This window comes from Mustela erminea, chromosome 19 (assembly GCF_009829155.1).
Source record: "Mustela erminea isolate mMusErm1 chromosome 19, mMusErm1.Pri, whole genome shotgun sequence".
NCBI lineage: Eukaryota > Metazoa > Chordata > Mammalia > Carnivora > Mustelidae > Mustela > Mustela erminea.
This window is the reverse complement of record NC_045632.1, coordinates 18,307,086-18,319,848: the sequence shown is the minus strand read 5'-3', so window position 1 is coordinate 18,319,848 and position 12,763 is coordinate 18,307,086. Positions and strand designations below refer to the sequence as shown.

Genomic DNA, 12,763 nt, shown 5'->3' with positions numbered 1-12,763 from the left:
ATGTTACACCCCTCCCCAGGTCTCAGTTTCCTCACCTGTAAAATGGGGACAGTAATAATCCTTATTTCTAGAATTGCTCTAGGGCTTCATGAGATGATGCATGTAGAATGCTTTCCACCTTGTCTTGCCCATAAAAATGACTCAAATTGTAACATATATGATTAGAGCCTCTCAGTGAGAAACCCCCCCCAACGTGCCAAACTTCTGGGGCTGTGAAAAACACCCAACCACATTAAGGGCCAACATTGGGACCAGATGAACTCATTGTTCATAGACAAGAGGTTGGCTGGGTGAGAGGACTCCTCACTTGATCCAACCCAGATCTACCAGACAATTACTTCCTAGAGGCAACGTAGTTCAGGGGGGTAATCTCTTGGGTCTGATAGACCTGGGCCTGAATTCCAGCTCTGATTTCTCCTCAGGACCTCAGTTTCTTCATCTGCCAAATGGGAAGAGACTACTGTTAAGACTGATTAAGAATATGAGTTTAATTCAGAAGGTTATGTGATATTCATTCTACTCCTTGCTTAGCCACAGACCAGCTCTGTGGGATGAGATGAGTGTCTTCAGCTCTGTGAGCCTTGGTTGTCTGCTCCACTGGGTGATGTCACCATTCCTAACCCTGAAGTGGCTATGAGGATTTCCCAGGACCACATGTGCCACACTCTGCACTCTGTAGCAGTATATACCAAGAGTTAGGAGTTTAGGCTCTGGAGTCAGGCTGCAACAGGCCTTGTTCAAATTCCAGCTCTGACAATTACCCCTGGTGATGTCTCAGGGAAATCAATTTCTTCTCCCAACCTCAATTCATTTATCTGTGAAGTGAGAATAATATCAATAAATGTCCAATAGAGCTTGTTATAAGAGTTCCATACATGTAAAGCACTTAAAACTGGCTTGGTTCAGTGTAAATGGCAAAGATATTAGGAGGACAATTTTTAAAATATCCTTTCCTAGAATGCAAATGCATTTGCCCCAAAGTTTGAGGACTTGAAAACATGCACGTAGTGAAGCCTTCAGGATCAGATTCAAGTCCAAACCAAAACCCAAAAACCAAACCAAATAAACAAAAACCCAAACAAACAAAAACCAAAATATCCACCTTCATTTGTAGTTGAGGAGAAACCAGGGCTACGTGATGACATCAAGCCCCACCCCACATCTACAAGATCAACCCTACTTAACCACAGTGTAGCTCGAATGCCGAATGCCGGACTCTCACCAGAACAAGGTCAGAATCCCAGCAACACCCATGCTCGCCCTGCGACGTGAGCCAAGTGAGACTCAGAAGTTAACCAGCAGAGTAATCAGCTCCCTCGCTGGGTTATTTAGCAGACGTCGATGACATGACGCACACAGCACGGCACCCAGAAAGGGTTCAGCGATCGGGGGCTGTTGTTACTATTGCTACAGCACTTGTCTTCTCCAGCTTTTTTAGGGGTTTACTCCCACCCGCCACTCGCCTTAGTCGGTCTCCGTCCCGACTTCTGGCAGCAGCTACTATCCCAGCCCCTCCTCAGGAGGGTCCTCCTGCGCCCTCCCTTCGTCCCCAGCTCCTCAGCTAGCTGCGGGGAGGTGGGCGCCAGACAACACTCCACCAAGCACAGGGACTGAAATCCAACTGCCGCCTGAAACCGTTGGACTGGGCTCCCGCCTCCTGGTCCTCTAATCAATCAAAAGAAAAGAAGCAAGCCCCTAGACCAATCAGAAGTGGAAGCGGTCGAGCAATGCCCGCCTCCTTAAAGCGCCCTAGCTCCTCATTGGATGTGTCCGAGCGCGGACCCAAAGCTAGGCCACTTAGAAGAGAGTGGGGCCAGCCAATCAGCAGTGCAACCGCAGCCGGGCTGGTGGGACCGGAGAGGCAGTATCAGCTCACAGACTCGCGCGGTGCGAGCTCGCCGCCTGTCAACGCCAAAACCCTGCATGGACAGAAAGCCAGCTGGCTAAGCTCTTAGCCCTGGCCAATTAATGGCGGGGCAGAGCAATGGGTCATTCTCTCTGCGGTGTGGTATGTGTGTGTGAGAAGGGAGACGGCTAGTACGTGAAGTGCGCAGTTAACCATGGCTCAGGCAAGGAGCATTTGAAGCGCGATCATCTAGACCAATCACAGGTCAAGGCAGTACCCCTTCTAATGCTTTCCTTGCCCCCCCTTACTTCCGGTGAGGCATGGTGCGTTCTGCAACCAATCAGTGGTGGGCAGGGCAAGAGGCGGGAAAGGGAAGCTGCCTACAGGCACCCGAAGCCTGGCAGGCCCTTGAGGGCCTCCCAACCATCAGAGACACACACTTCATAGACTGTCAGGGGTTGAGAGAGACATGAAAAGCTTTGCAACGAGGGCTAAGCAGGGTGGCAAGACAGAAGCAGGAAGCGGTGGTATCCCGAGCCCTTGCAGAGGAAGCTTCCAAGACTGTTGAGGCGAAGGAGGTTCAGGGCCCAGTGCTTTCACAGAGAGGGTGACACAGCCACTCAGCAGGGGAGTGGGGCGAGCTGGAGGGTAACGGCTCAGCGTTAGAGACCTGACCCAAGTCCATGGACCAATCAGGCTCCACCGCCCTGCCACACCTCAGAGTCAGCGGAGTGGGTGGGAGCTCCGCAGCCAATCAGGGGTGGGCGCGAGGCGGGAGCGAGCAAGTGGAGCTATCCTAGGTGCCTCCTAGAATGTTGAGCATGCTCAGCAGGAAGCGGCCAGCGCTGCAGCCAATCAGCGTCCGCCTCGGAATCCAGGCGCGACAGGCAAGCTGTGCACGCGCCCAGGCCTCGAGCTCCGTGCCTCGCGACACTCGCCACTTTCTAACGGCCACTCGAGCTTGTGCCGCCCTCAGTGTATGTGAGACTGTGGGAAGAGGAACAGGGTCCAAGTGGGTGAGTGCCATGGTTTTTCTTACACTTTTTAAGGCTTGGGACTGGTCCAGGCCAACCTGGGGTATGAGGGCTTGAGTGGTTGTTGTGAAGGTTGAGGGCTTTAATCCGTGGGGACTCCCTTTGCCCTGGTGAGGCTGGCAATGGGACCTCCCGGGCACCTTTGGAGGCCAGGCCAACATGTCCTGAGTTGGTCCATGGTCCCTGAGGCTAACTTGACTTGGAAGTCGTATTTGGGGGGCTGTTGGGAGGCCCTCGGAGCTCTGCATGGCGTCACTGGCCCTGAGGTATGGCCTCTGAACTGTGGGACGTTGTCTGAGGGCTCTGGACTGAGTCTGAATCTGGTGACTGGAAGGAGAGGCCTGGCGACTCTCCAGAGGTTATTGGGAGTCACTGGGCCAAAGATGAAACTTGTGTGACTTGAGAGATTTTCTGGGGTCTTAGGATCCAGCTTGGGCTGAGAGTGAGAGTTGCCAAGGTTGAAAGCCCAATGGGAAGTTGTCGATGGCCATTGCATCCAGGCTGTGCTAAGAACATGTGGCTGCAAGGCTTTTGGGAGGGGTTGCTGGACTCCAGGTTGAGGCACAGATTTTCCAGTATTGGGTCCAGGTTAGACAGCCTGACCAAGAGGTTAGACCCAAGGTCTTCAGGAGGTTCTTGAGGAGGGAGTTTCTGAATCTCAGAGGTTGTTTGCCCTCCACGGAATATTACTGCTGTGTGACTCTAGAAAAAAACAGGATTGGTTCATGTTAGGCCTTTGGGTCCACTCTCTCCCAAACTCTGATCATTCCGAAAAGGTATCAGGCAGTGAGAATAGGGCCAGATGCATAGAGAAGATGGACGTTCTATTGGAGCACAGGAAGAGGTGTGTGAGATATCCTGCTCCTTAAGAAATCACCCAGGTTGTCTTTACAGAAAATTTTTCATTCTTATTGGACAGGGTGTTGATATCTAATTTCACTCGGCTGTTCAAATTATACATGGTATTAGAGCTTTCAGAGTGCTTTCATGTACACCCAGAGTTCTTAAACCTTGGATGGGGGATACAAGGGAGTGGTCTATGAGTAGATTTCAAGGGTTTTTGAGCTCTTGGAAATCACAAGAAAAACTGTATGCATGTTGTTTGGAGGGGAGCATGCAAAGCAGCCGCAAGGATAAACAAGGAGTATTTAACCTGTCCAGGGACTGGCTTCAGTCTGTGAATCCCTTATCATTCACATATACAATGGTATGAGTATCTATAATTTTCTGATGTAAAGAGTTGATTCTGTGGCTTAAAATGTTTAAAAGGATGGTAATCCCCTTAACCATGACATTAAGAACCACTGGAATTAAGCAGGTTCCTGTATTACCTGTGGGGTCTAGGCCAGACTAGAAATGAAGATTCCCCTTTTCTTCCCACACCTGGTGTTGGCACACATTTCAAGACATATTAGCCTGCATGTCTGAGCTCAGTATACCTGCCCTTCACACAAAATCAAGGCCTGGAGTGTGTACATCGGTCATACAGTTAATCCTCCTGAGTATAGACCTGGGGTTAAGGGCTGTGTAGGTCCTGGAAATGGGCCATTTAGGAGAGGAAGTCCAGGGTTCTAAGCTCCCAAAGCACAGCCTAGAACTGGGGGAAACATGTTCCAGGTGGGCCTTTCCTAGATGCCCTTGGATCCTTGACCCAAGGTGGGGGGACACAGCCAGAGGGGGTCAGAGTAGGTTTCATGCAATACTGGCATTCAGTACTGGTCTTGAAAACAGCCCCACTGAGCAAACTGAGGATCTCGGAAGAGTTAGCCCCATATTAGGGCTGGAGAAAAAGGCCACCTACAGAGAAGATGCAGTGGAACCTAAACTTTCTTTTTAAACTTCTAGTCTAGTTCTTTTTCCACTTGATCCACAAAAGATATGTTAGGATAAGGTTTCTATTACCTAGGTACAGTTCACATGGCTATGATTACACTGGTTCTTGAGTTATATGAAACATAGATTTAAGGGAAGAAAGAAACTAATTTACTCCGTGTTGTCTCTTCTCTGGTATGTGTTGGATGTACTTAACTAGAAAGAGTGGGCATTTGAAAGTTTATGTAAGATTTGGATAATTGGCCTTCATCTGCATAAAATACTGTGGGGGAATTTAACCACCTTAATTTGAAGAAAGAGATGTGTTCCTGGAAAAAGGGAAAGTTCATATAATTTTTCTAAATTGAATCTTGTTTAACTTGGCTTTGGAAAACTTAGTATTTAAAATAAGTGCGATAAAGGGAAAATATTTTTCATAAAACAAATAATCTTGTCTCCAATTGGCCTATTCTGATGGTTTAGTTTTAATTATATTTAAAGAGAATCCATACTTGTATTGCTGTGTTGATATTTTTATATCAAGCCGGGCTGTACCTACAGGGGCATATGAAGGAGCATGCCTATCATTTTTATTGAAGGTCATGACTATCAATTAGAATTTATTATTGAATTAGAATTAGAATTTATTATTGAAGGTCATGCCTATCAACTAGAATTTTAAAATAGCAGACTTTAAACTTTAATTAATAATATCAGTATTGGGACTGAGAGGCAAAAATCATACCTTTTTCTCCCCACATACGTCCTTCTGGTTATGTCTCACCTAATCTCTCCTACCCACTCTACCCTATCCCAGGATGGGGTTTGTGTCCCAGAACCAATGGTTTCCTGGGTCCACCCCAGGAGACAACTGCAGGGGATTCCTAAAGAGTCAGCCTGGGAAGTAGAAGGTGGACAAGGTTTTTGAGATTGTGATGGGAGACTTTTTAAGAATAAAGTTATCACTTTCCCTACCCTTCCAAGTCAAAGTACTATTTGCTCGTGCTTCTGCTGTCACTGCTCAATGCAAGATGGTTTGGGCTGTGTAGTCAAGAACATAGGGAGAGAGAAGGGCCTAGAGTGGCACCAGCCTGAGGGCTGAGGCTAGAGGTCCCTGGAGATACCTCTAAGGGGTGGTCTTTAAAAGGATATCCTTAAGTGGGGTAGACACCAGGTAGGAGGCAAAATGGGGTTTCCCATTCTTGGGGGCTTTTGTTCACTGAATGGGGAGTGCCCTTGCCCTTCTCCTCCGTATTAGGTTTCCTGAAAGCCTGCTGACACTCCCTGTCAACTATACTTGGCTTATAGAGGATGCTGCCCTTTGAGCTCAATCTCTAACATTCTTGATCATCAATGAGCAAATCCTACCAGTGGGGGAGCTGAGTCACAGGCTCCCTACATGAAGTAGGGTTGCGAGGCAAGGCCACTGGGTGATGCTGTAATCTTCCAGACCCCTGTACCTTTTCTTCTGCACTTGGGGTTTCTCTCTCATGGTTTCCCCCCACTTATTCCATATCTCCAGGGCTGTATTACTGTGTTGAAGAACGTTTTTCTCTGTATACCTACATATCAGGAATTGGTGCTTTTATATGTCCAGGCCAAGTGTCTTTTATATGGGTGTTTAATGAGTCCCTGGGTGTGGTGGTATGAGGAGTTAGAAAGCTCAGAAATGGAAAATATTTAACGTTCAGAGTAGCACATGAATACAACCTGTCCATTTGCATTTTCCCTTTCACTCTGAGTCATCTTCCCCTCTCCCCCCACCCTATGATTGCCCCTCCACCAGCCCCACCCACTGGCACACCCTGTCTGATCTAGGAAGGGTTAACATCTGCGTATACCCAAGCTAGAATGAGAGGTAAATGGGGAAGGCATGTTAGGTCTGGAGGGAGAAAGCAGGCTATCTGAACATTTTGGGGTCCTGGAGCCAAAGGGAGAAACAGGAGTTTAGGGACATAATATTTGGGTCTAGGAGGGGACTAGGATCTAAGGGAGAAAAAGCCTAGGGTGAACCAGACTTTGTCAGGTCACCAGAGCAGCCTACCAATGCCTAATTTGTTTATCTTCCAGTTACTTATTGGGCATATATGATATACCAGGCACATAGCACAAATGATTTCTCTACGTTTGTTGAATGAATAAAAAAGCCATAGGATGAGGGATAACAGAATAATAAAAAACAGAAAAAGAAATTTGAGTCTCTCAGACCTCATCCTTTCCCCAGGTTAACGAGTACTAAAGTGTGAAAACAGGGGAAATCTCCTGAGAGCTTGACCCTTTTGACAGGAAGTGAAAGAAACCCCAGAGTTCTGATTTCAGAGAAATGTCATTTGTCATCAACCCAAGAAAAGGGAGTTTTCTCTTCGAAGACCACCGCGGGCCCTTCCTGGGGTTGCCCCCTTCAGAAGTTGATGGGAGAATCTGAGTCACTTGTACATTCAGTCCCCAGTGGTGGCCCAGATGACAGGGGTCATTTCCACAGAGCAGTCAGGCTTCCTAGTACTAAAAGTCAGGGAGAGGAAGGACAGGCATGCTTTTGGCCCTCCTTCACTCTCTCCTTGGAATCCCGATGTTTCAGTCCTTTTTACTTCTGAAGTAGTAGAAACAGCTTCTAGCTGCTAGAGCTGACAGTTCTCAGAACTAATCCTATTTGAACGATGCTATTGTACTGACAAACCACTTCACATTCATCATGTCACTTCATCTTCACCCTCACCTCCAAATGAGATAAGCAAAGGTTATCCCTATTTCATGGATGAGTTAACTGAGGCTCAGAGAGGTGACCTGCCTAACGTGACTCAATTAGTAAACAGCAGAGATGAGACTCGAATGTGGGTCTAATTATTCCAAGGTTCTTGCTGCGAGATGAACTTTTTAAAAAAAGATTTTTATTTATTTATTTGAGAGAGCAGGCAGAGAGTGCGAGACAGCACATGAGAAGGGGAGGGGGCAGAGGGAGAGGGAAAAGCAGACTCCTGGTTGAGCATGGAGCTTGATGCGTCATGGAGCTCTATCTCAGGACCCTGAGATGACGATCTGAGCTGAAGGTGGACGCTTAACTGACTGAGCCACCCAGGCACCCCATGATTTTTATTCTTTTAAAGTAATCTCTACACCCAGCATGGGGCTCGAACCTACAACCCCAAGATCAAGAGTTGTATGCTCTACAAACAAAGCCAGGCACCCCTTCACATGAACTTCTTTGACTCTAGAAGTTCACAAATGAAATACGGAGACAAGGGAGGAAGAATGTCTTGAATCTGGAAGTAGAGGAGGTGGTCTTTCTTAGAGGGGTAAAGCAGAGCCAGGGGTATAAAGCCACACCCCCTTGGGGGGACTGTGGCAGACTGATACTTGGGACACCCAATGGAAGACTGTGAGGTCAGGGGCGGGGCTAGCTCCAGGGGGGCCCCAGGAGCCCCAACAGCAGTTCAGAGCATGCGGTGTCCAGGAGGAAGCTACAACTGGTGAGTGGTTGCTTCTCCCCAGCTGAGACTTTCCTCCCACTACACCCTGCTTTTTGTCCCCTTCCTACCAACCTGTAGCCTTCTCCCTGAGGTGTCCAAGTAGTAATCCTCCCCACAAGGGTCCTTACTCATGGTGACTCCACACTAAGGAATATGCCTACCAGGCACTGAGACACTTAGATCTGTCTCTTAGTATCTGGGTTCCCAGTTCTCTTCTTAAAAGTCAGTGTGGTAGTTTTGATATGTGATGAATTTCTGCCTTATTGGATCTTTCTATTCGTTGCTTTGGGCTTATAAAAAACAAAATTAAACCATCTCCTTATCCTAAAATCTGGAAAGAAAATAGCCTCCCCCTATACAGATCCCATTTTCCTTTCTCATGCTTCTTCAGGGGTCAAAACTTTCTCCAAAATCTCTCTCCATCCTTGATCAGAACCTTCTCTTCTGTGGCTTCCGCTCTCTCAACCCACTGGATGGGGCTCTCTTCTCGGTCCTTCTCTGAGGACATGTTCTAGAAGTTTCAGCTGTAGGGGGATAATCAATTGATGCTGCCTTGCAGCAATGACCTAGTCTTACTGTCCTTTCTGCCTCTCAAGACTACTCAGCTCCATGTGATGGGGTGAAGGTGGGGTTGGGGGGTCACACTAGCTTTCAAAACTCTCCCGTGAAGCTGTGTCTTGCTCCATCCCTAACTGCCAGGGCTGACTGGGTCTTACGGTGATTTCTTTGTCTGGAAAGAAGAAAGCCTGGCCTGCTCCAAGGTCTTTCCTTGTAGAAGGGCTTAGAGTAGCAGAAGTATCGGCATCTGCTCTTTTTTAAGTAGAGACTGTCAACTGGCAGGGCCCATATATACTAGCCTTAAACCCACTATTTGATATAGTCACTAACTGCTTGGTCCTTACTCTTTAAGTCCTGAATATGGTCTAATTTCTATTCTCCTGCCAACCCCCTCCTCACCCCTACCCTGTGGTCCATTATGATTCTGGATAAGCTCAGGTCCTCTCTTGGGTTAGTTTATTTGTTCCATTCAGGGCACAAAGAGCTCTGAACCAGCAACTCACTCTTTCTCCCCTCACCTCCACAGGCTTGAGAATATGCTGTTCCTCTTTCCTCTTTCCACCATGGACCCCACACTGTGGCCTTTCTTTCAGGTCCTCTGAGACTGGTACCCAGGCAAGGCACAATGCCCCTGTTCCCGAAGACAAGACTGCTTAGCCCCTATGGCTCTGATCGGCTGGTACGGCTAGCAGCCAGGCTCCGGCCAGCACTGTGTGATACCTTGATCACTGTGGGAAGCCAAGAATTCCCTGCCCACAGCCTGGTCTTGGCAGGTGTGAGCCAGCAGCTGGGCCGCAGGGGCCACTGGGCTCTGATGAAAGGCATCAGCCCTTCCACCTTTGCCCAGCTTCTGTACTTTGTTTATGGGGAGAGTGTAGAACTGCAGCCTGGGGAACTCGGACCCCTTGAGGAAGCGGCCAGAGCCTTGGGGGTACAGTCTCTGGAAGAGGCATGCAAGAAGGCTCGACGGGACAGGGCTAGAGAACTGGGTCCAGGGCTCAAGGAACATCAGGAGGAGCCAGAGAAACCCACAAAGGACTCTGAGAGAGGACTGGAGGGACATGGAGAGCAGAGACCAGAGACATTTGTTAGAGCTGGTTGGAGAGAACAAGAGGCACTGCATGAGCAAAGGCCACCAAAAGACAGCTCTGAGAGAGCAGAGGCAATGAAGGAGGGTGCGGGGAAGCAGAGGAGATCAAAGGAAAAACTTAAGCAATCGCCTAATGGCCATGCGGGAACAGATGGGAAGGAAGACGGGATTATGTGGGTGACAGAGAGTCCAGGGGGCTCTGAGGAAGGTCTGCGGGAGTTCTCTTGCCCCCTTCCCCCACCAGGTTCCCTCCAAACAAGCGTCATTCCTAGGCCCTGGTGGGCTGAGGCCCCTTGGTTGGGGGAGGGCCAGCCCGCCCTGTGGAGCATCCTGCTGTTGCCACCCAGATATGGCACTCCCTTCTCCCATAGCACCCCCATCACTGGAGCCTGGCAGGAGGTCTGGCCTCAGGACCAGAGGTGAGTGAAGAGCCTAATGGAAGACCTCCCTGGCTGGGAGGGAGTGGCTCAGGATAGGCAGCAGTGATGGGTAGAAAGGCACCACATCTCTTATCTGTACTGTACATTTCCTGAGCTGGTGATAGGACAAGAAGCTTCCACCACAGGGGAATTCAAAGCTCAGCCCCTAAGGAGGACTCATGACATCTCCCTCTTCAGGAAGGGCCTGGCCAGGATCCCAGGTTTTGCCAAGGCTAACTCTTCCCCACCCCATCCCCAGGATCCCATTGTCCCTGAACCCTGAGAAAGGTCTCTGGAACCAGAACCAGTTGGTCAACTCCAGTCATGCCGCAGGTAAGCCCTGAAGTACCCTGTACAAATGCTGTAACATGGTCTCTCTCTCCTTAGGCTGGGACTCCAGGAGTCCAGCCTGAGGAGAGCACCTCCTTCACTCTGCTCCCTCCAGGTTTCCTCCCCCAGGGGCCCACAAAGCTCAGCCCTGGGGAGATGAAGGAGTCTGATCAGAGGCACACAGGTGAGTAGGGTGAGGGCGATTTTACCTCAGCCCCACTGTAGCTCCCAAAGTCTTTTCTGGGAGTACCAGTGGTCCAGCTCTGGGATTTCCAGCCCTGCTTCCTTGGCCTTCTCTAACCCCACAGGTGCACTTGCAACCTGTGTGGGTCATGTGAGTAGAGCAGGCCCAGCTCACCAACAACCTCCCCCACCCCCACCTGCTCGGTCTCGGCCCTATTCTTGTTCTGTCTGTGGAAAAAGGTTCTCACTCAAGCATCAGATGGAGACGCACTACCGAGTCCACACAGGTATGGGCTCCCCACCCAGTGCAATTATCTGCTCCCTTCCAAACTCTGGTCTGCTCCTAAGTCCTCTGTGTGCTTGACTCCCAACACAGTTCCTTTGCTCAATCGCCCAGATCAACCCCTACACCAGCCTTTACCCACTTCTTTCTTTACCGGCCTCCCCCTCCACCTGCCCTAGGAGAGAAGCCCTTCTCCTGTAGCCTCTGCCCCCAGCGCTCCCGGGACTTCTCAGCCATGACCAAGCACCTGCGGACGCATGGGGCCGCACCATACCGCTGCCCTCTGTGCCAGGCCGGCTGCCCCAGCCTGGCCTCCATGCAGGCGCACATGCGCGGCCACTCGCCCAGCCAGCTCCCACCTGGATGGACCATTCGCTCCACCTTCCTCTACTCCTCTTCTTCGAGGCCGTCCCGGGCCTCGACCTCTCCCTGTAGGTCCCCTTCCTCAACCACCTGATGGGGTTGGTAGCTTCTTTGGCTTCAGCTGACAATACAATTAAAGAATGAAAGACGGGCCGACGGGCTGGCTAGGTTTCTGACCCAGCACCACAGCTATTGGCAGCCTAGAAAATCCGGCTCCAAGAAGCGCCGCAGAAAAGGCGCTGCAAGCCTTCTTCCAGATGCCCGCGGGCCCCAGAAGCCTGGGCCAGCGAGCCCGTGTGGGGTGCGGGCAATGAAGTTTGCACGAGTGAAAATTGTGCGGGGACTAGCGATTCCATCATCAAAATAAAGAGTTTCCTGTGCCCTCCTTTCAGGACCAGAAGCGGAGTCCAGACTTTATAGTCTGTGAGCTGGGGAGAGGGAAGGAAGGGCAGCCTTGCCCCTTGTCCTGTGGCGGCCCCTGCTGGCGGTGCTTCCACTGTTCAGCGCGGGGGGCCACCTTCATCTCCAGTTGTCCCTGTTCTCCCTCAGAGGTAGCGGCCCGCGAGGGCCACGAAGTCCAGGCTGACTTAGCAGGAAGCCCTGTTGGCGGAGGCTGTGAGGAACCAAGTTATTAGCCCCTTTCACAGCAAACAACGGTGCGCAGAATATGAGTCTGGGACCCCTAGCCCAGGGCTCCAGGAACGCGTGCTCCACCCTCCTCCTTTCCTTGAGCTTTCTGCCACCCTCCTCCTCTCCTTGAGCACAAGGACCGCAAAGCTGCGGCCTCTCGAGCATTCCCTCGATGCTGTGCAGAACGGCAGCCGGGTGGCGCCTCCAACTGAGACTAATCCTCTGCAGCGGCCCTTTCCCACCCCACGCCTCCTGCAGTCGCGAACTTCATTTCCCAGTGTCTCTGGGATTCCCAGGGTCCGAAGCCCACAGCACCCTGGGAGTGGTAGTTCACGCGTACCCTCGTCTCGAAAGGAACAATGGGAAGAGTTTGGGGCGAGAACCACACCTCCCGGCAGCCCCGGAGACGGTTTTCTGGCTCCGATTAGGACCTAGTCCCAGCTCTCGCGGCCCTAGCTCCCGGCGGAAGAAGCGAGGCGCCAGGACTACATTACCCGGAGTTCCCTGCGCCTCGCCCCTCTCCGGCCGCCACACAGGGTCTGTGCTCTTCAGGCGCGGTCTAAGGGTGACTGCCGACTGGCCTCGGACTCCCGCTCCCGTGGTGCCCCGCGCGTGGCCGGCCCAGCCCCCGGCTCCCGCTGGCCCCGCGGCGGCGCTGGTTGCTGTCGTGAGCCGCAGCCGCCCCGCCCCACCTCTCCCTCCCCTCCCCCCCGGCCCTGCGCACGGGCCGCCCCTCCCCCCGCCTCCC

General features: G+C 51.1%; 1 protein-coding gene and 1 long non-coding RNA gene across 10 annotated transcripts; one reads left to right on the top strand and one right to left on the bottom strand.

The window, feature by feature from the left end:
* Nucleotides 1-463: 463 nt before the first annotated feature.
* On the bottom strand, nucleotides 464-1,457 carry LOC116579013. The gene is made up of 2 exons (XR_004281104.1): nucleotides 1,223-1,457; nucleotides 464-815 (listed from the first exon to the last, which is right to left on the bottom strand). It is a non-coding gene; the product is annotated as an uncharacterized LOC116579013 (long non-coding RNA).
* Nucleotides 1,458-1,838: 381 nt separating this feature from the next.
* Nucleotides 1,839-12,757, top strand: ZBTB32 (zinc finger and BTB domain containing 32). 9 transcript variants are annotated; one of them, XM_032323687.1, is made up of 6 exons: nucleotides 2,679-2,862; nucleotides 9,244-10,226; nucleotides 10,486-10,559; nucleotides 10,672-10,740; nucleotides 10,865-11,026; nucleotides 11,202-12,757. In XM_032323687.1, exons 2-6 carry the CDS (start codon nucleotides 9,343-9,345, stop codon nucleotides 11,477-11,479), a joined length of 1,467 nt encoding a protein of 488 aa, XP_032179578.1. In that variant the 5' UTR covers nucleotides 2,679-2,862; nucleotides 9,244-9,342; the 3' UTR covers nucleotides 11,480-12,757. The 9 variants fall into 9 exon arrangements, with proteins under 9 accessions (XP_032179583.1, XP_032179584.1, XP_032179578.1 ...); XM_032323688.1 differs by lacking the exon at nucleotides 2,679-2,862 and adding an exon at nucleotides 7,818-8,159 and having other exon boundaries at nucleotides 9,311-10,226; XM_032323686.1 differs by lacking the exon at nucleotides 2,679-2,862 and adding an exon at nucleotides 7,818-8,159.
* Nucleotides 12,758-12,763: the final 6 nt, after the last annotated feature.

Bases quoted from the DNA above. Each gene is read 5' to 3' on its own strand.
- ZBTB32 (XM_032323687.1), top strand. From the start codon at position 9,343: ATGCCCCTGTTCCCGAAGACAAGACTGCTTAGCCCCTATGGCTCTGAT. The intron at 10,741-10,864 runs GTGAGTAGGGTG...CTAACCCCACAG, and splicing joins GTCTGATCAGAGGCACACAG to GTGCACTTGCAACCTGTGTG. The intron at 11,027-11,201 runs GTATGGGCTCCC...CACCTGCCCTAG, and splicing joins GCACTACCGAGTCCACACAG to GAGAGAAGCCCTTCTCCTGT.